Source organism: Pseudophryne corroboree, chromosome 5 (genome assembly GCF_028390025.1).
Source record: "Pseudophryne corroboree isolate aPseCor3 chromosome 5, aPseCor3.hap2, whole genome shotgun sequence".
NCBI lineage: Eukaryota > Metazoa > Chordata > Amphibia > Anura > Myobatrachidae > Pseudophryne > Pseudophryne corroboree.
In genome coordinates this window covers 35,447,939-35,470,431 of record NC_086448.1, presented here as the reverse complement: position 1 = coordinate 35,470,431, position 22,493 = coordinate 35,447,939, and the positions used below count along the sequence as shown (strand labels likewise).

Genomic DNA, 22,493 nt, shown 5'->3' with positions numbered 1-22,493 from the left:
GTAACTGGGCGTTTTCCGGGAGTGTGCTAAAAAACGCAGGTGTGTCAGGGAAAAACGCGGGAGTGTCTGGAGAAACGGGGGAGTGGCTGGCCGAACGCAGGGCGTGTTTGTGACGTCAAACCAGGAACTAAACGGACTGAGCTGATCGCAATCTAGGAGTAGGTCCGGAGCTACTCAGAAACTGCAAAGAATTATTTATTAGCAATTCTGCTAATCTTTCGTTGGCAATTCTGCTAAGCTAAGATACACTCCCAGAGGGCGGCGGCCTAGCGTGTGCAATGCTGGTAAAAGCAGCTAGCGAGCGAACATCTCGGAATGAGGGCCATTGTCTGAGTCACATCTCAGTCTACATGTAAATGTGACTCCTAAGGCGAACACGGAGTATCTGGGAAATGGCTTATTGGCCTCAGGATAGGTCAGGATTGTGGTGCAGATGGAAACGTGAGACAGTTATATAGGCTATGGATAGAACACATAGGTGTAGCAGATGCACCATGAGATCACTATTGTTAGGTCCTCAGCAGCAAGCCCTGAGGTCTCATAGATGGTGTCCTCTGAGTAGCCCTTGTATGTATGTATGTATGTATGTATGTATGTATGTATGTAATGATTATATATAGGTATAGGTATATGGGTCGATAAATAAGGTAATGTTGGAACAAATGCTTAGACAGGTATGGAAACCGTGGAAAAATAATCTGTACCAAGGCCGTACTACTGATTATACGTACGCTTTGGATACAGTTATGCAATGAGGCCTTAATTTATTCCAACGCGTACATATAATCAGTAGTACGGCCTTGGTACAGATTATTTTTCCACATAGTTTCCATACCTGTCTAAGCATTTGTTTCAACGCTACACCAAGGCATCTGTCCCATCGTAGAAGAAATCAGGGGGAAATGTGTGAAGAAATGAAAACGGTACAGAAGTTACCCATGGTAACCAATCAGCTACCGCCTATAATTTTATAGAATGCACTTGATAAATGATACCTCAAAGCTGATTGGTTGCCAGCAACTTCTCCACTGGCTCACTTCCGCACGTTTTTCACTCCTTCATACATCTCGTTCTCGGTGTGAAGCACCTGAAGCCAGGACATGGTGGCTTGCCGAACTTTGCCGTCTGTTGTGAATCACCTTCCACCCAGGAGCTTCTTGAGTGGTCAAATTAGGTGGAAATGGCTCTGTAGGGTGGTCCAGTACCTGCTAATGGTAGCGCTGTAACATCTCACGTGTGCGGTTGGCGGAGTGTTGCCTGGCAAACCTGTTTCCGTGACATGACGCTATCGCCGTACACCGTGACAAGTTGGCGATTAATGTCAGCTGCTGATGTGCCCTTTAGACGCAGAAATCTGATCACACTACACACCTCAATGTATGACTATGTGTCCACCAGCCCCGCCATCTTACACCTGATGCTGGGACATTGTGACGGATATAAGGCACAGTCTAATGGCCGTGCGGTGAAGCAGCAGTCTACCTGCTCTGGCCTGGCGGGGAAATAAATAATGGTCTGGCGAGATTGGTGTGGACTAACATGACTGGTCCACAACAAGGTCTGATCTCAGAACCATCACTTACCATTGGGATGCATTGAAATGCTGACTGTGAGCCATGCCTTACCACACAACATGCCTTACACTGACACAGCCATCGTCGCTTCCGTACACTTATATTATGTATGCACCTCTGTGTGTACATGGACTACATCGTATCAAGGAAGAAAAAAGTTTTAATGTAGATCTAAAAAAGGGATACCCCAAGAGCCATGTAGCCAGTGCACCGGCTTAGTGCGAGGGATACCCCAGGAGCCATGTAACCAGTGCACCAGCTTAGTGGGAGGTACTTCCCAGGAGCCATGTAACCAGTGCACCAGCTTAGTGGGAGGGATACCCCAGGAGCCATGTAACCAGTGCAACGGCTTAGTGGGAGGGATACCCCAGGAGCCATGTAACCAGTGCACCGGTTTAGTGGGAGGTACTTCCCAGGAGCCATGTGACCAGTGCACCGGCTTAGTGGGCGAGATACCCCAGGAGCCATGTAGCCAGTGCTCCGTCTTAGTGGGAGGGATATCCCAGGCGCCATGTAACCAGTGCACCAGCTTAGTGGGAGGAACTACCCAGGAGCCATGTATCCAGTGCACCAGCTTAGTGGGAGGAACTTCCCAGGAGCCATGTATCCAGTGCACCAGTTTAGTGGGAGGAGCTAACCAGGAGCCATGTAACCAGTGCACCGGCTTAGTGGGAGGGATATCCCAGGAGCCATGTAACCAGTGCACCGGCTTAGTGGGAGGGATATCCCAGGAGCCATGTAACCAGTGCACCGGCTTAGTGGGAGGGATACCCCAGGAGCCATGTAACCAGTGCACCGGCTTAGTGGGAGGGATACCCCAGGAGCCATGTAACCAGTGCACCGGCTTAGTGGGAGGGATACCCCAGGAGCCATGTAACCAGTGCACCAGCTTAGTGGGAGGGATACCCCAGGAGCCATGTAACCAGTGCACCAGCTTAGTGGGAGGGATACCCCAGGAGCCATGTAACCAGTGCACCAGCTTAGTGGGAGGAACTAACCAGGAGCCATGTAACCAGTGCACCGGATTAGTGCGAGGGATACCCCAGGAGCCATGTAACCAGTGCACCAGCTTAGTGGGAGGAACTAACCAGGAGCCATGTAACCAGTGCACCGGATTAGTGCGAGGGATACCCCAGGAGCCATGTAACCAGTGCACCAGCTTAGTGGGAGGAACTAACCAGGAGCCATGTAACCAGTGCACCGGATTAGTGCGAGGGATACCCCAGGAGCCATGTAACCAGTGCACCAGCTTAGTGGGAGGGATACCCCAGGAGCCATGTAACCAGTGCACCAGCTTAGTGGGAGGGATACCCCAGGAGCCATGTAACCAGTGCACCAGCTTAGTGGGAGGAACTAACCAGGAGCCATGTAACCAGTGCACCGGATTAGTGCGAGGGATACCCCAGGAGCCATGTAACCAGTGCACCAGCTTAGTGGGAGGGATATCCCAGGAGCCATGTAGCCAGTGCACCGGCTTAGTGCGAGGGATACCTCAGGAGCCATGTAACCAGCGCACCAGCTTAGTGGGAGGGATACCCCAGGAGCCATGTAACCAGTGCACCGGCTTAGTGCGAGGGATACCCCAGGAGCCATGTAACCAGTGCACCAGCTTAGTGGGAGGAACTAACCAGGAGCCATGTAACCAGTGCACCGGATTAGTGCGAGGGATACCCCAGGAGCCATGTAACCAGTGCACCAGCTTAGTGCGAGGGATACCCCAGGAGCCATGTATCCAGTGCACCAGCTTAGTGGGAGGGATACCCCAGGAGCCATGTAACCAGTGCACCGGCTTAGTGGGAGGGATACCCCAGGACCCATGTAACCAGTGCACCGGCTTAGTGGGAGGGATACCCCAGGAGCCATGTAACCAGTGCACCAGCTTAGTGGGAGGGATACCCCAGGAGCCATGTAACCAGTGCACCGGCTTAGTGCGAGGGATACCCCAGGAGCCATGTAACCAGAGCACCGGCTTAGTGGGAGGGATACCCCAGGAGCCATGTAACCAGTGCACCGGCTTAGTGGGAGGGATACCCCAGGAGCCATGTAACCAGTGCACCGGCTTAGTGCGAGGGATACCCCAGGAGCCATGTAACCAGTGCACCGGCTTAGTGCGAGGGATACCCCAGGAGCCATGTAACCAGTGCACCGGCTTAGTGCGAGGGATACCCCAGGAGCCATGTAACCAGTGCACCAGCTTAGTGGGAGGGATACCCCAGGAGCCATGTAACCAGTGCACCAGCTTAGTGGGAGGAACTAACCAGGAGCCATGTAACCAGTGCACCGGCTTAGTGCGAGGGATACCCCAGGAGCCATGTATCCAGTGCACCAGCTTAGTGGGAGGAACTAACCAGGAGCCATGTAACCAGTGCACCAGCTTAGTGGGAGGGATACCCCAGGAGCCATGTAACCAGTGCACCAGCTTAGTGGGAGGGATACCCCAGGAAGCCATGTAACCAGTGCACCAGCTTAGTGCGAGGGATACCCCAGGAGCCATGTATCCAGTGCACCAGCTTAGTGGGAGGAACTAACCAGGAGCCATGTAACCAGTGCACCAGCTTAGTGGGAGGGATACCCCAGGAGCCATGTAACCAGTGCACCAGCTTAGTGGGAGGGATACCCCAGGAGCCATGTAACCAGTGCACCAGCTTAGTGGGAGGGATACCCCAGGAGCCATGTAGCCAGTGCTCCATCTTAGTGGGAGGAACTTCCCAGGAGCCATGTAACCAGTGCACCAGCTTAGTGCGAGGGATACCCCAGGAGCTATGTAGCCAGTGCACCGGCTTAGTGGGAGGTACTTCCCAGGAGCCACGTAACCAGTGCACCAGCTTAGTGGGAGGGTTATCCCGGGAGCCATGTAACCAGTGCACCGTCTTAGTGGGAGGGATATCCCAGCAGCCATGTAACCAGTGCACCAGCTTAGTGCGAGGGATATCCCAGGAGCCATGTAACCAGTGCACCGGCTTAGTGGGAGGGATATCCCGGGAGCCATGTAGCCAGTGCACCAGCTTAGTGGGAGGGATATCCCAGGAGCCATGTAACCAGTGCACCGGCTTAGTGGGCGAGATACCCCAGGAGCCATGTAGCCAGTGCACTGGCTTAGTGGGCGAGATACCCCAGGAGCCATGTAACCAGCGCACTGGCTTAGTGGGATTGATAACCTAGGATCCATGTAACCAGTGCACCAGCTTAGTGGGAGGGATACCCCAGGAGCCATGTATCCAGTGCACCAGCTTAGTGGGAGGAACTAACCAGGAGCCATGTAACCAGTGCACCATCTTAGTGGGAGGGATATCCCCGGAGCCATGTAACCAGTGCACCGGCTTAGTGGGCGAGATACCCCAGGAGCCATGTAGCCAGTGCACTGGCTTAGTGGGCGAGATACCCCAGGAGCCATGTAACCAGCGCACTGGCTTAGTGGGATTGATACCCTAGGATCCATGTAACCAGTGCACCAGCTTAGTGGGAGGGATACCACAGGAGCCGTGTATCCAGTGCACCAGCTTAGTGGGAGGAACTAACCAGGAGCCATGTAACCAGTGCACCATCTTAGTGGGAGGGATATCCCAGGAGCCATGTAACCAGTGCACTGGCTTAGTGGGAGGGATACCCCAGGAGCCATGTAGCCAGTGCACCAGCTTAGTGGGAGGGATATCCCAGGAGCCATGTAGCCAGTGCATCGGCTTAGTGGGAGGGATACCCCAGGAGCCATGTAACCAGTGCACCGGCTTAGTGGGAGGGATACCCCAGGAGCCATGTAACCAGTGCACCAGCTTAGTGGGAGGGATACCCCAGGAGCCATGTAACCAGTGCACCAGCTTAGTGGGAGGGATACCCCAGGAGCCATGTAGCCAGTGCTCCGTCTTAGTGGGAGGAACTTCCCAGGAGCCATGTAACCAGTGCACCAGCTTAGTGCGAGGGGTACCCCAGGAGCTATGTAGCCAGTGCACCGGCTTAGTGGGAGGTACTTCCCATGAGCCACGTAACCAGTGCACCGGCTTAGTGGGAGGGTTATCCCGGGAGCCATGTAACCAGTGCACCGTCTTAGTGGGAGGGATATCCCAGCAGCCATGTAACCAGTGCACCAGCTTAGTGCGAGGGATATCCCAGGAGCCATGTAACCAGTGCACCAGCTTAGTGGGAGGGATACCCCAGGAGCCATGTATCCAGTGCACCAGCTTAGTGGGAGGAACTAACCAGGAGCCATGTAACCAGTGCACCATCTTAGTGGGAGGGATATCCCAGGAGCCATGTAACCAATGCACTGGCTTAGTGGGAGGGATACCCCAGGAGCCATGTAGCCAGTGCACCAGCTTAGTGGGAGGGATACCCCAGGAGCCATGTAACCAGTGCACCGGCTTAGTGCGAGGGATACCCCAGGAGCCATGTAACCAGTGCACCAGCTTAGTGGGAGGAACTAACCTGGAGCCATGTAACCAGTGCACCGGCTTAGTGCGAGGGATACCTCAGGAGCCATGTAACCAGCGCACCAGCTTAGTGGGAGGGATACCCCAGGAGCCATGTAACCAGTGCACCGGCTTAGTGGGAGGGATACCCAAGGACCCATGTAACCAGTGCACCGGCTTAGTGGGAGGGATACCCCAGGAGCCATGTAGCCAGTGCACCAGCTTAGTGGGAGGGATACCCCAGGAGCCATGTAACCAGTGCACCGGCTTAGTGGGAGGGATACCCCAGGAGCCATGTAACCAGTGCACCGGCTTAGTGGGAGGGATACCCCAGGAGCCATGTAACCAGTGCACCAGCTTAGTCGGAGGGATACCCCAGGAGCCATGTAACCAGTGCACCGGCTTAGTGCGAGGGATACCCCAGGAGCCATGTAACCAGTGCACCGGCTTAGTGCGAGGGATACCCCAGGAGCCATGTAACCAGTGCACCAGCTTAGTGGGAGGGATACCCCAGGAGCCATGTAACCAGTGCACCGGCTTAGTGGGAGGAACTAACCAGGAGCCATGTAACCAGTGCACCGGCTTAGTGCGAGGGATACCCCAGGAGCCATGTATCCAGTGCACCAGCTTAGTGGGAGGGATACCCCAGGAGCCATGTAACCAGTGCACCAGCTTAGTGGGAGGGATACCCCAGGAGCCATGTAACCAGTGTACCGGCTTAGTGGGAGGGATACCCCAGGAGCCATGTAACCAGTGCACCGGCTTAGTGGGAGGGATACCCCAGGAGCCATGTAACCAGTGCACCAGCTTAGTGGGAGGGATACCCCAGGAGCCATGTAACCAGTGCACCGGCTTAGTGCGAGGGATACCCCAGGAGCCATGTAACCAGTGCACCGGCTTAGTGCGAGGGATACCCCAGGAGCCATGTAACCAGTGCACCAGCTTAGTGGGAGGGATACCCCAGGAGCCATGTAACCAGTGCACCGGCTTAGTGGGAGGAACTAACCAGGAGCCATGTAACCAGTGCACCGGCTTAGTGCGAGGGATACCCCAGGAGCCATGTATCCAGTGCACCAGCTTAGTGGGAGGGATACCCCAAGAGACATGTAACCAGTGCACCAGCTTAGTGGGAGGAACTAACCAGGAGCCATGTAACCAGTGCACCGGCTTAATGCGAGGGATACCCCAGGAGCCATGTAACCAGCGCACCGGCTTAGTGGGAGGGATACCCCAGGAGGCATGTTACCAGTGCACCGGCTTAGTGCGAGGGATACCCCAGGAGCCATATAACCAGTGCACCAGCTTAGTGGGAGGGATACCCCAGGAGCCATGTAACCAGTGCACCGGCTTAGTGGGAGGAACTAACCAGGAGCCATGTAACCAGTGCACCGGCTTAGTGCAAGGGATACCCCAGGAGCCATGTATCCAGTGCACCAGCTTAGTGGGAGGAACTAACCAGGAGCCATGTAACCAGTGCACCGGCTTAGTGCGAGGGATACCCCAGGAGCCATGTATCCAGTGCACCAGCTTAGTGGGAGGAACTAACCAGGAGCCATGTAACCAGTGCACCAGCTTAGTGGGAGGGATACCCCAGGAGCCATGTAACCAGTGCACCAGCTTAGTGGGAGGGATACCCCAGGAGCCATGTAACCAGTGCACCAGCTTAGTGCGAGGGATACCCCAGGAGCCATGTATCCAGGGCACCAGCTTAGTGGGAGGAACTAACCAGGAGCCATGTAACCAGTGCACCAGCTTAGTGGGAGGGATACCCCAGGAGCCATGTAACCAGTGCTCCAGCTTAGTGGGAGGGATACCCCAGGAGCCATGTAACCAGTGCACCAGCTTAGTGGGAGGGATACCCCAGGAGCCATGTAGCCAGTGCTCCGTCTTAGTGGGAGGAACTTCCCAGGAGCCATGTAACCAGTGCACCAGCTTAGTGCGAGGGATACCCCAGGAGCTATGTAGCCAGTGCACCGGCTTAGTGGGAGGTACTTCCCAGGAGCCACGTAACCAGTGCACCAGCTTAGTGGGAGGGTTATCCCGGGAGCCATGTAACCAGTGCACCGTCTTAGTGGGAGGGATATCCCAGCAGCCATGTAACCAGTGCACCAGCTTAGTGCGAGGGATATCCCAGGAGCCATGTAACCAGTGCACCGACTTAGTGGGAGGGATATCCCGGGAGCCATGTAGCCAGTGCACCAGCTTAGTGGGAGGGATACCCCAGGAGCCATGTAACCAGTGCACCAGCTTAGTGGGAGGGATACCCCAGGAGCCATGTAACCAGTGCACCGGCTTAGTGGGCGAGATACCCCAGGAGCCATGTAGCCAGTGCACTGGCTTAGTGGGCGAGATACCCCAGGAGCCATGTAACCAGCGCACTGGCTTAGTGGGATTGATACCCTAGGATCCATGTAACTAGTGCACCAGCTTAGTGGGAGGGATACCCCAGGAGCCATGTATCCAGTGCACCAGCTTAGTGGGAGGAACTAACCAGGAGCCATGTAACCAGTGCACCATCTTAGTGGGAGGGATATCCCCGGAGCCATGTAACCAGTGCACCGGCTTAGTGGGCGAGATACCCCAGGAGCCATGTAGCCAGTGCACTGGCTTAGTGGGCGAGATACCCCAGGAGCCATGTAACAACGCACTTGCTTAGTGGGATTGATACCCTAGGATCCATGTAACCAGTGCACCAGCTTAGTGGGAGGGATACCCCAGGAGCCATGTATCCAGTGCACCAGCTTAGTGGGAGGAACTAACCAGGAGCCATGTAACCAGTGCACCATCTTAGTGGGAGGGATATCCCAGGAGCCATGTAACCAGTGCACTGGCTTAGTGGGAGGGATACCCCAGGAGCCATGTAGCCAGTGCACCAGCTTAGTGGGAGGGATATCCCAGGAGCCATGGTTAGTGGGAGCCATGTAACCAGTGCACCAGCTTAGTGGGAGGGATACCCCAGGAGCCATGTAACCAGTGCACCAGCTTAGTGGGAGGGATACCCCAGGAGCCATGTAGCCAGTGCTCCGTCTTAGTGGGAGGAACTTCCCAGGAGCCATGTAACCAGTGCACCAGCTTAGTGCGAGGGATACCCCAGGAGCTATGTAGCCAGTGCACTGGCTTAGTGGGAGGTACTTCCCAGGAGCCACGTAACCAGTGCACCAGCTTAGTGGGAGGGTTATCCCGGGAGCCATGTAACCAGTGCACCGTCTTAGTGGGAGGGATATCCCAGCAGCCATGTAACCAGTGCACCAGCTTAGTGCGAGGGAAATCCCGGGAGCCATGTAACCAGTGCACCGGCTTAGTGGGAGGGATATCCCGGGAGCCATGTAGCCAGTGCACCAGCTTAGTGGGAGGAATATCCCAGGAGCCATGTAGCCAGTGCACTGGCTTAGTGGGCGAGATACCCCAGGAGCCATGTAACCAGCGCACTGGCTTAGTGGGATTGATACCCTAGGATCCATGTAACCAGTGCACCAGCTTAGTGGGAGGGATACCCCAGGAGCCATGTATCCAGTGCACCAGCTTAGTGGGAGGAACTAACCAGGAGCCATGTAACCAGTGCACCATCTTAGTGGGAGGGATATCCCAGGAGCCATGTAACCAGTGCACTGTCTTAGTGGGAGGGATACCCCAGGAGCCATGTAGCCAGTGCACCAGCTTAGTGGGAGGGATATCCCAGGAGCCATGTAGCCAGTGCATCGGCTTAGTGGGAGGAATATACGATGAGCCATGTAACCAGTGCACCGGCTTAGTGGGAGGGATACCCCAGGAGCCATGTAGCCAGTGCACCGTCTTAGTGGGAGGAACTAACCAGGAGCCATGTAACCAGTGCACCGGCTTAGTGGGAGGTACTTCCCAGGAGCCATGTAATCAGTGCATCGGCTTAGTGGGAGGTACTTCCCAGGAGCCATGTCACCAGTGCACAGGCTTAGTGGGATTGATACCCCAGGAGCCATATAACCAGTGCACTGTGTACGAAATCGTATTGACAATTGCAGCTGCCGATGCCACTGAGTCAGAACCAATGTGCTAAACTGAGGACGGAATTCTCTGGTCTCGCAAATGCAGCTTCTGTTCCGCTGAATCTCTTAGCAGATGTTCCATGAAAGTAGAGTGTTCGCTCCATGGCCCTCATTCCGAGTTGTTCGCTCGCAAGCTGCTTTTAGCAGCATTGCACACGCTAAGCCGCCGCCTACTGGGAGTGAATCTTAGCTTATCAAAATTGCGAATGAAAGATTCGCAATATTGCGAAAAGACTTCTCTGTGCAGTTTCTGAGTAGCTCGAGACTTACTCTTCCAGTGCGATCAGTTCAGTGCTTGTCGTTCCTGGTTTGACGTCACAAACACACCCAGCGTTCGCCCAGACACTCCTCCGTTTCTCCAGCCACTCCCGCGTTTTTCCCAGAAACGGCAGCGTTTTTTCACACACTCCCATAAAACGGCCAGTTTCCGCCCAGAAACACCCACTTCCTGTCACTCACACTCCGATCTCCAGAACGAAGAAAAAACCTCGTAATGCCGTGAGTAAAATACCAATCTTCATAGCAAATTTACTTGGCGCAGTCGCAGTGCGAACATTGCGCATGCACAATTAGCGGAAAATCGCTGCGATGCGAAGAAAATTACAGAGCGAACAACTCGGAATGACCACCCATGTACAACAAATGCCCAGGTTTAGTTGATTCCAAACATATGTAGTTTACTTGTAAAGGGGGTGGCCCCCCTCCAGATGCACTGTGCGCCCCCCCTTCCAGGTGCAGCGGTCGACTCCCCTCCCACCCCCCCACCCTTCCAGGTGCAGTGGTCAGACCCCCCCCCCCCCCCCCCCCCTTCCAGGTGCAGTGATCAGACCCCCCCCCCCCCCACCCCCTTCCTGGTGCAGTGGTCAGACCCCCCCACCCCCCTCCAGGTGCAGTGGTTGACTCTCCCCCTCTTCCCTCCAGGTGCACTGTGCAGCCCCCCTACCCAGATAGGTGATGGGGTCTCTTAAGCAGAGTAATACCGATATTGTCAATGCTTTTAAATGAGAGTGCTTGCTAGATGCTGATGTTCCATTGTCTGCGTTGGTCTCCAGGTCCCCGGTGGAGAAGAAGTCCTCTCCTTTAGCTCCTCTCACCATGAAGAGCCATTACTGCCTCCGGAGGAGGACTTCTCCCAGAGTAAAATCTCCAGCTACGGTGAAACGAAACTTACCCCGGGGGCTGGTGCACATCTCCAAACACCGCCTGCGAAGGCTCCCTCCCAGCAAGCAGCTATCTCCAGGTACCAGAGAAGGTAGGCCGCCATCATTGCGCATTGTATCTTTGTAACCTGACATTCGGCGTCCCTTCCGTATGGTGTCCTCCTCTGATGTCATTCTCATCATCTTTGCCCTGCTGCGTATAGAATGTCCCCTCTGCCTTGTGGATCTGTTATCTGATGTATGCTGTCTCAGATGATGTCCATGGTCATCAGGGACAGATGGTGAGATGTGACCTGGTGTTTCCCGCTCCGTGTCATTGATTCTGGCGGCTGTAGTTGAATCAGCCCCTAAGAGTCTCGTTAATGGCTCGGTATGGTGGAATTGTTATGCCGAGGATTTAATGTCCATGAAATACTAAGATATTATATGTAAACTGTTGTTTCATGACTTTTGAGTCCTAATTGTGATGTCATTAGATAAGCGCACACGGGGAGACTAGTTCTGTTGCCTTCCAATCAGATTTATTTATTTCAGCCATAAAATGTGACCTTTCCTGCTTATGGTAGAACCAACCATTGTCCCCAGTGCTGCCCGGGTTTTCTTGCCTCCCGTTTCTCTAACTCTCCACGGTCTCTCTCTTTTCCAGCATTAATGAGAAAAAAAATGTAATCAAGTATCAGAAACTATGATCAACCATGTTTTAATGTTTTCTAACATCGATAGTGATGATGTTGATAGGCTTTGTTTTTGATTTATTTTACATCTTTCAATAAAACCATTTTTTTTTACTGCTTATTATTCCTATTACATCAGAATATGTGTAGGTAGAGCAAGACCCTCTCCCCTCCTGTGCTTTCCCTTCTCTTACTTATCTTCTATTCTATCCTCCCTTTAACAGCACCAAATCCCTCATTTTTCTGTCACCCTGATACTTATGTCGGTGTGGTCTGCTGGTGCCGTTGTGTTTATATACCCTGTACTCCACCACATAACTGACCCCAAGGGAGACCGGTCAGTACAACCCTGTCCCCATCACATAACTGACCCTAAGGGAGACCGGTCAGTACAACCCTGTCCCCATCACATAACTGACCCTAAGGGAGACTGGTCAGTACAACCCTGTCCCCATCACATAACAGACCCTGAGGGAGACCGGTCAGTACAACCCTGTCCCCATCACGTAACTGACCCTAAGGATGACCGGTCAGTACAACCCTGTCCCCATCACGTTACTGACCCTAAGGATGACCGGTCAGTACAACCCTGTCCCCATCACATAACTGACCCTAAGGATGTCTGGTCAGTACAACCCTGTCCTTATCACGTAACTGACCCTAAGGATAACCGGTCAGTGCAACCCTGTCCCCATCACGTAACTGACCCTAAGGATGACCGGTCAGTACAACCCTGTCCCCATTACGTAACTGACCCTAAGGATGACCGGTCAGTACAACCCTGTCCCCATCACATAACTGACCCTAAGGATGTCTGGTCAGTACAACCTTGTCCCCATCACGTAACTGACCCTAAGGATAACCGGTCAGTACAACCCTGTCCCCATCACGTAACTGACCCTAAGGATGACCGGTCAGTACAACCCTGTCCCCATCACGTAACTGACCCTAAGGATGACCGGCCAGCACACTTTACCTAATGTAATACGTTTTTCTGAGTTTACCAGTAAGAAACGTCTGGCCTGGGGTGATGTGAACAGCATGCTGATACTATATGCAGCCATGATTGAAGAAAGTTTGGGAACCACTGCACTAATTTATGAGGACAAATCAGGAACCGGTCCCGTTGTTCTCAGGCTGTATGTAAACGCCTAAGGTCTGGGACTTCTCTGCTTGTGTAACTTATGGGTGGACATTACCTCTGACCAGTGTAGATGTCCATCGGGGAGACATTCCGTATGGGGTCCCCCTGCCATTGCGTAAACCAGTCAGCCCAGGGCTGGAATTTCTCGGAAAGTGGTAACCCCAACCAGCACTGGCCTGCTATGCCCCGCACCCCTGGTGGCAGTGGGTGCCGGGGTTAATGGTATTATAATATTGTTCTTTACAGGCAGCCTACAGGTCCCAGAATGCGTGCCAGCACTGGGAGAACCACAAGTGCCTGCATGCCCGGACATTAATGGCCCACTGCCACCGGTAGTCCTCCTGTATAGAAAATATTAAAATAAATACAAAACACGTTTTAAAGAAGAAGTTTATTATACGGCACCGTCACCTGGGGACGGCGGCCTTTAAGCTCTTTTGCGTGTGCGCCAAACCACCTGGGCTTCCGGCGTCTTCTCCTGGTGGGCGGTGGTCATTTTGCGCTTTTGCGTGGCCAACAAACCCAACAGGGCTTCTGCATCTTCACCTAGCCCCCCTCCCCCCTGCTTTCGGCTATTTATCACTGGCAGCTGGAGGCACCACTCTGTGTGTCCGAAACAAATTTAAACCTGTATTTTTAAGCTGTAAAAATGATTACAATAATATATACTTTTCTCTAACGTCCTAAGTGGATGCTGGGGACTCCGTCAGGACCATGGGGTTTAGCGGCTCCGCAGGAGACAGGGCACAATAATAAAAGCTTTAGGATCAGGTGGTGTGCACTGGCTCCTCCCCCTATGACCCTCCTCCAAGCCTCAGTTAGATTTTTGTGCCCGGCCGAGAAGGGTGCAATCTAGGTGGCTCTCCTGAGCTGCTTAGAATAAAAGTTTAAGTTAGGTTTTTTATTTTCAGTGAGTCCTGCTGGCAACAGGCTCACTGCTACGAGGGACTTAGGGGAGAGAAGTAAACTCACCTGCGTGCAGGATGGATTTGCTTCTTAGGCTACTGGACACCATTAGCTCCAGAGGGAGTCGGAACACAGGTCTCACCCTGGGGTTCGTCCCGGAGCCGTGCCGCCGACCCCCCTTGCAGATGCCGAAGTTGAAGAGGTCCAGAGGTCCAGAAACAGGCGGCAGAAGACTTTCAGTCTTCATAAGGTAGCGCACAGCACTGCAGCTGTGCGCCATTGTTGTCAGCACACTTCATACCAGCGGTCACTGAGGGTGCAGGGCGCTGGGGGGGGCGCCCTGGGCAGCAATGTATTATACCTTTTTTATGGCTAAAATACATCACATATAGCCCTTGAGGCTATATGGATGTATTTAACCCCTGCCAGATCTCACAAACTCCGGGAGAAGAGCCCGCCGTTTTAGGGGGCGGGGCCTATTCTCCTCAGCACACGGCGCCATTTTCCTGCTCAGCTCTGCTGTGAGGAAGGCTCCCAGGCTCTCCCCTGCACTGCACTACAGAAACAGGGTTAAAACAGAGAGGGGGGGCACTTATTTGGCGATATGATTACATATGTGAAAATGCTATAAGGGAAAACACTTGTATAAGGGGTTGTCCCTGTATAATTATAGCGTTTTTGGTGTGTGCTGGCAAACTCTCCCTCTGTCTCCCCAAAGGGCTAGTGGGGTCCTGTCCTCTATCAGAGCATTCCCTGTGTGTGTGCTGTGTGTCGGTACGTGTGTGTCGACATGTAGAAGGACGATGTTGGTGAGGAGGCGGAGCAAATTGCCTGTATTGGTGATGTCACTCTCTAGGGAGTCGACACCGGAATGGATGGCTTATTTAGGAATTACGTGATAATGTCAACACGATGCAAGGTCGGTTGACGACATGAGACGGCCGGCAAACAAATTAGTACCTGTCCAGGCGTCTCAGACACCGTCAGGGGCTTGTAAAAACGCCCATTTACCTCAGTTGGTCGACACAGACACGGACACTGACTTCAGTGTCGACTGTGAATAAACAAACGTATTTTCCTTTAGGGCCACACGTTACATGTTAAGGGCAATGAAGGAGGTGTTACATATTTCTGATACTACAAGTACCACAAATAAGGGTATTATGTAGGGTGGGAATAATCTACTTGTAGTTTTTCCTGAATCAGATAAATTAAAGGGTGTGATGATACGTGGGTTTCCTCCGATAGAAAATTATTGGAGGTATACCTTTTCCCGCCAGAAGTGAGGGCGAGTTGGGAAACACACCTTAGGGTGGATAAGGCGCTCACATGCTTATAAAAACAAGTGGCGTTACCGTCTCCAGATACGGCCGCCCTCAAGGAGCCAGCTGATAGGAAGCTGAAAAATATCCTAAAAAGTATATACACACATACTGGTGTTATACTACGACCAGCAATCGCCTCAGCCTGGATGTGCAGCACTGGGGGGGCTTGGTCGGATTTCCTGACTGAAAATATTGATACCCTTGACAGGAACCATATTTTATTGACTATAGAGCATTTTAAGGATGCATTTCTATATATGCGAGATGCGCAGAGGGATATTTGCATTCTGACATCAAGAGTAGATGTGATGTCCATATCTGCCAGACGATGTTTATAGACACGACAGTGGTCAGGTGATGCAGATTCCAGACGGCACATGGAAGTATTGCCGTATAAAGGGGCGGTCCATCGGACCTGGTGGCCATGGCAACAGCTGGAAAATCCACTTTTGTTACCCCAAGTCACATCTCAGCAGAAAAGGACACAGTCTTTTCAGTCTCAGTCCTTTCTCTATCGTCCTTGTGGATGCTGGGGTTCCTGAAAGGACCATGGGGAATAGCGGCTCCGCAGGAGACAGGGCACAAAAAGTAAAGCTTTCCGATCAGGTGGTGTGCACTGGCTCCTCCCCCTATGACCCTCCTCCAGACTCCAGTTAGATTTTTGTGCCCGGACGAGAAGGGTGCAATCTAGGTGGCTCTCCTAAAGAGCTGCTTAGAGAAAGTTTAGCTTAGGTTTTTTATTTTACAGTGAGTCCTGCTGGCAACAGGATCACTGCAACGAGGGACTTAGGGGAGAAGGAGTGAACTCACCTGCGTGCAGGATGGATTGGCTTCTTGGCTACTGGACATCAGCTCCAGAGGGACGATCACAGGTACAGCCTGGATGGTCACCGGAGCCGCGCCGCCGGCCCCCTTGCAGATGCTGAAGTAAGAAGAGGTCCAGAATCGGCGGCTGAAGACTCCTGCAGTCTTCTAAAGGTAGCGCACAGCACTGCAGCTGTGCGCCATTTTCCTCTCAGCACACTTCACACGGCAGTCACTGAGGGTGCAGGGCGCTGGGAGGGGGGCGCCCTGGGAGGCAAATGAAAACCTTTTTTGGCGAAAAATACCTCACATATAGCCCCCAGAGGCTATATGGAGATATTTAACCCCTGCCAAGATTCACTAAATAGCGGGAGACGAGCCCGCCGAAAAAGGGGCGGGGCCTATCTCCTCAGCACACAGCGCCATTTTCTCTCACAGAAAGCCTGGAGAGAAGGCTCCCAGGCTCTCCCCTGCACTGCACTACAGAAACAGGGTTAAAACAGAGAGGGGGGGCACTGATTTTGGCGATATTGAGATATATATAAAGATGCTATAAGGGAAAACACTTATATAAGGTTGTCCCTATATAATTATAGCGTTTTGGTGTGTGCTGGCAAACTCTCCCTCTGTCTCCCCAAAGGGCTAGTGTGGGTCCTGTCCTCTGTCAGAGCATTCCCGGTGTGTGTACTGTGTGTCGGTACGTGTGTGTCGACATGTATGAGGACGATGTTGGTGAGGAGGCGGAGAAATTGCCTGTAATGGTGATGTCACTCTCTAGGGAGTCGACACCGGAATGGATGGCTTATTTAGGGAATTACGTGAGAATGTCAACACGCTGCAAGGTCGGTTGACGACGTGAGACGGCCGACAAACTATTAGTACCGGTCCAGGCGTCTCAGAAACACCGTCAGGGGCGTTAAAAACGCCCATTTACCTCAGTCGGTCGACACAGACACAGACACTGAATCCAGTGTCGACGGTGAATAAACAAACGTATTTCTCATTAGGGCCACACGTTAAGGGCAATGAAGGAGGTGTTGCATATTTCTGATACTACAAGTACCACAAAAAAGGGTATTATGTGGGAGTGAAAAAACTACCTGTAGTTTCTCTATCGTCCTAGTGGATGCTGGGGTTCCTGAAAGGACCATGGGGAATAGCGGCTCCGCAGGAGACAGGGCACAAAAAGTAAAGCTTTAGGATCAGGTGGTGTGCACTGGCTCCTCCCCCTATGACCCTCCTCCAAGCCAGTTAGATTTTGTGCCCGGCCGAGAAGGGTGCAATTCTAGGTGGCTCTCATAAAGAGCTGCTTAGAGAGTTTAGCTTAGGTTTTTTATTTTACAGTGATTCCTGCTGGCAACAGGATCACTGCAACGAGGGACAGAGGGGAGAAGAAGTGAACTCACCTGCGTGCAGGATGGATTGGCTTCTTGGCTACTGGACATGAAGCTCCAGAGGGACGATCACAGGTACAGCCTGGATGGTCACCGGAGCCACGCCGCCGGCCCCCTCACAGATGCTGAAGCAAGAAGAGGTCCAGAATCGGCGGCTGAAGACTCCTGCAGTCTTCTTAAGGTAGCGCACAGCACTGCAGCTGTGCGCCATTTTCCTCTCAGCACACTTCACACGGCAGTCACTGAGGGTGCAGGGCGCTGGGGGGGGGCGCCCTGGGAGGCAAATGAAAACCTTTAAAAAGGCTAAAAATACCTCACATATAGCCCCAGAGGCTATATGGAGATATTTACCCCTGCCTAAATGTACTAAATAGCGGGAGACGAGCCCGCCGGAAAAGGGGCGGGGCCTATCTCCTCAGCACACGGCGCCATTTTCTGTCACAGCTCCGCTGGTCAGGAAGGCTCCCAGGTCTCTCCCCTGCACTGCACTACAGAAACAGGGTATAACAGAGAGGGGGGGCAAAATAAATGGCTATATATATATTAATATAAAAGCAGCTATAAGGGAGCACTTAATCATAAGGCTATCCCTGTCATATATAGCGCTTTTTGGTGTGTGCTGGCAGACTCTCCCTCTGTCTCCCCAAAGGGCTAGTGGGTCCTGTCTTCGTATAGAGCATTCCCTGTGTGTCTGCTGTGTGTCGGTACGTGTGTGTCGACATGTATGAGGACGATATTGGCGTGGAGGCGGAGCAATTGCCTGTAATGGTGATGTCACTCTCTAGGGAGTCGACACCGGAATGGATGGCTTATTTAGGAAATTACGTGATAATGTCAACACGCTGCAAAGTCGGTTGACGACATGAGACGGCCGACAAACAATTAGTACGGTCCAGACGTCTCAAAAACACCGTCAAGGGTTTTTTAAAACGCCCGTTTACTTTAGTCGGTCGACACAGACACAGACAGGGACACTGAATCCAGTGTCGACGGTGAATAAACAAACGTATTCCTTATTAGGGCCACACGTTAAAGGCAATGAAGGAGGTGTTACGTATTTCTGATACTACAAGTACCACAAAAGAGGGTATTATGTGGGATGTGAAAAAACTACCATAGTTTTTCCTGAATCAGATAAATTAAATAAAGTGTGTGATGATGCGTGGGTTCCCCCCGATAGAAAATTATGGGCGGTATACCCTTTCCCGCCAGAAGTTAGGGCGCGTTGGGAAACACCCCTTAAGGTGGATAAGGCGCTCACACGCTTATCAAAACAAGTGGCGGTACCGTCTATAGATAGGGCCGTCCTCAAGGACCAGCTGACAAGGCTGGAAAATATAATAAAAAGTATATACACACATACTGGTGTTATACTGCGGCCAGCGATCGCCTCAGCCTGGATGTGCAGAGCTAGGGTGGCTTGGTCGGATTCCCTGACTAAAAATATTGATACCCTTGACAGGGACAGTATTTTATTGACTATAGAGCATTTCTATATATGCGAGATGCACAGAGGGATATTTGCACTCTGGCATCATGAATAAACGCGATGTCCATAACTGCCAGAAGATGTTATGGACACGACAGTGGTCAGGTGATGCAGATTCCAAACGGCACAGTATGGCCGTATAAAGGAAGAGGACTTGTTTGGGGTCGGTCCATCGGACCTGGTGGTCACGGCAACTGCTGGAAAATCCACCGTTTTTTACCCTAAGTCACATCTCTGCAGAAAAAGACACCGTCTTTTCAGCCTCAGTCCTCTCGTCCCTATAAGATCATATCTGCCCAGGGATAGAGGAAAGGGAAGAAGACTGCAGCAGGCAGCCCATTCCCAGGAACAGAAGCGTTCCACCGCGTCTGACAAGTTCTCAGCATGGCGCTGAGACCGTACAGGACCCCTGGATCCTACAAGTAGTATCCCGGGGGTACAGATGGGAATGTCGAGACGTTTCCCCTTCGCAGGCTCCTGAAGTCTGCTTTACCAAGTCTCCCTCCGACAAGGAGGTAGTATGGGAAAAAATTCACAAGCTGTATTCCCAGCAGGTGATAATTAAATTACCCCTCCTACTACAGAAAAGGGGTATTATTCCACACTATATTGTGGTACTGAAGCCAGAAGGCTAGGTGAGACTTATTCTAAAAATTTTTTTTTTTTTGAACACTTACAAAGGTTCAAATTAAGATGAAGTCACTCAGAGCAGTGATAACGAACCAGGAAGAAGGGGACTATATAGTGTCCCGGGACATCAGGGATGCTTACCTCTATGTCCCAAATTTGCCCTTCTCACTAAGGGTACCTCAGGTTCGTGGTGCAGAACTGTCACTATCAGTTTCAGACGCTGCCGTTTGGATTGTCCACGGCACCCCGGGGTCTTTACCAAGGTAATGGCCGAAATGATGATTCTTCTTCGAAGAAAAGGCATCTTAATTATCCCTTACTTGGACGATCTCCTGATAGGGGCATAGTCCAGGGAACAGTTGGAGGTCGGAGTAGCACTATCTCGGATACTGCTACAATCAGCACGGGTGGATTCTAAATATTCCAAAATCGCAGCTGATCCCGACGACACGTCTGCTGTGCCTAGGGATGATTCTGGACACAGTCCAGAAAAAGGTGTTTCTCCCGGAAGAGAAAGCCAGGGAGTTATCCGAGCAAGTCAGGAACCTCCTAAAAACAGTGCATCATTGCACAAGGGTCCTGGTAAAAATGGTGGCTTCCTACGAAGCAATTCCATTCGGCAGATTTCACGTAAGAACTTTTCAGTGGGATCTGCTGGACAAATGGTCCGGATCGCATCTTCAGATGCATCAGCGGATAACCCAATATCCAAGGACAAGGGTGTCTCTCCTGTGGTGGTTATAGAGTGCTCATCTTCTAGAGGGCCGCAGATTCGGCATTCAGGATTGGATGCTGGTAACCACGGAGCCCAGCCTGAGAGGCTGGGGAGCAGTCACACAAGGGAAAAATTTCCAGGGAGTGTGATCAAGTATGGAGACTTTTCTCCACATAAATATACTGGAGCTAAGGGTAAATTTATAATGCTCTAAGCTTAGCAAGACCTCTGCTTCAAGGTCAGCCGGTATTGATCCAGTGGGAAAAACATCACGGCAGTCGCCCACGTAAACAGACAGGGCGACACAAGAAGCAGGAGGGCAATGGCAGAAACTGCAAGGACTTTTCGCTGGGCGGAAAATCATGTGATAACACTGTCAGCAGTTTTTCATCCCGGGAATGGAAACTGGGAAGCAGACTTCCTCAGCACGACCTCCACCCGGGAGAGTGGAAACTTCATTGAGAAGTTTTTTCCACATGATTGTAAACCGTTGGGAAATACCAAAGGTGGACATGATGGCGTCCCGTCTGAACAAAAAACGGGACAGGTATTGCGCCAGGTCAAGAGACTCTCAGGCAATAGATGTGGACGTTCTGGTAACACCGTGGGTGTACCAGTCGGTGTATGTGTTCCCTCCTCTGCTTCTCATACCTAAGGTGCTGAGAATTATAAGACGTAGAGGAGTAAGAACTATACTCATGGCTCCGGATTGGCCAAGAAGGACTTGGTACCCGGAACTTCAAGAGATGCTTACAGAGGTCTTATGGCCTCTGCCGCTAAGAAGGGACTTGCTTCAGCAAGTACCATGTCTGTTCCAAGACTTACCGCAGCTGCGTTTGTCGGCATGGCGATGGAAAGCCGGATCCTAAGGGAAAAAAGGCATTCCGGAAGAGGTCATTCCTACCCTGGTCAAAGCCAGAAAGGAGGTGACCGCACAACATTATCACCACGTGTGGCGAAAATATGTTGCGTGGTGTGAGGCCAGGAAGGCCCCACAAAGAAATTTCAACTCGGTCGTTTCCTGCATTTCCTGCAAACAGGAGTGTCTATGGGCCTCAAATTGGGGTCCATTAAGGTTCAAATTCGGCCCTGTAAATTTTCTTCCAGAAAGAATTGGCTTCAGTTCCTGAAGTCCAGAAGTTTGTCAAGGGAGTATTGCATATACAAACCCCTTTTTTGTGCCTCCAGTGGCACTGTGGGATCTCAACGTTGTTCTGGGATTCCTCAAATCACATTGGTTTAAAACCAGTCAAATATGTGGATTTGAAGCATCTCACATAAAAAGTGACCATGCTCTTGGCCCTGGCTTGGACCAGGCGAGTGTCAAATTGGTGGTTTTTTCTCAAAAAAGCCCATATCTGTTTGTCCATTCGGACAGGGCAGAGCTGCGGACTCGTCCCCAGTTCTCTCCCTAAGGTGGTGTCAGTGTTTCACCTGAACCAGCTTATTGTGGTGCCTTGCACCTACTAGGGACTTGGAGGACTCCAAGTTGCTAGAAGTTGTCAGGGCCCTGAAAATATGTTCCAGGACAGCTGGAGTCAGAAAATCTGACTCGCTGTTTATACTGTATGCACCCAACAAGTTGGGTGCGCCTGCTTCTAAGCAGTCGATTGCTCGTTGGTTTTGTAACACAATTCAACTTGCACATTCTGAGGCAGGCCTGCCACAGTCTAAATCGGTTAAGGCCCATTCCACAAGGAAGGTGGGCTCATCTTGGGCGGCTGCCCGAGAGGTCTCGGCATTACAACTCTGCCGAGCAGATACGTGGTCAGGGGAGAACACGTTTGTAAAATTCTACAAATTTGATATCCTGGCAAAAGAGGACCTGGAGTTCTCTCATTCGGTGCTGCAGAGTCATCCGCACTCTCCCGCCCGTTTGGGAGCTTTGGTATAATCCCCATGGTCCTTTCAGGAACCCCAGCATCCACTAGGACGATAGAGAAAATAAGAATTTACTTACCGATAATTCTATTTCTCGGAGTCCGTAGTGGATGCTGGGCGCCCATCCCAAGTGCGGATTATCTGCAATACTTGTACATAGTTACAAAAATCGGGTTATTATTGTTGTGAGCCATCTTTTCAGAGGCTCCGCTGTTATCATACTGTTAACTGGGTTTAGATCACAAGTTGTACGGTGTGATTGGTGTGGCTGGTATGAGTCTTACCCGGGATTCAAAATTCCTCCCTTATTGTGTACGCTCGTCCGGGCACAGTACCTAACTGGCTTGGAGGAGGGTCATAGGGGGAGGAGCC

The 22,493-nt window shown here is 52.0% G+C and overlaps 1 protein-coding gene across 3 annotated transcripts in view; it reads left to right on the top strand.

Moving 5' to 3' along the window:
• The window catches only part of ZC3H3 (zinc finger CCCH-type containing 3), a 413,559-nt gene that overhangs the window by 4,519 nt on the left and 386,547 nt on the right, over window positions 1–22,493 (top strand). For 2 of the 3 annotated variants that reach the window (XM_063921214.1, XM_063921212.1), the window contains exon 3: window positions 11,052–11,251. In XM_063921214.1, coding sequence (XP_063777284.1) covers window positions 11,052–11,251 — 200 coding nt within the window. The remainder of the gene's footprint in view (window positions 1–11,051; window positions 11,252–22,493) is intronic. The other variant, XM_063921213.1, reaches the window with a different exon arrangement.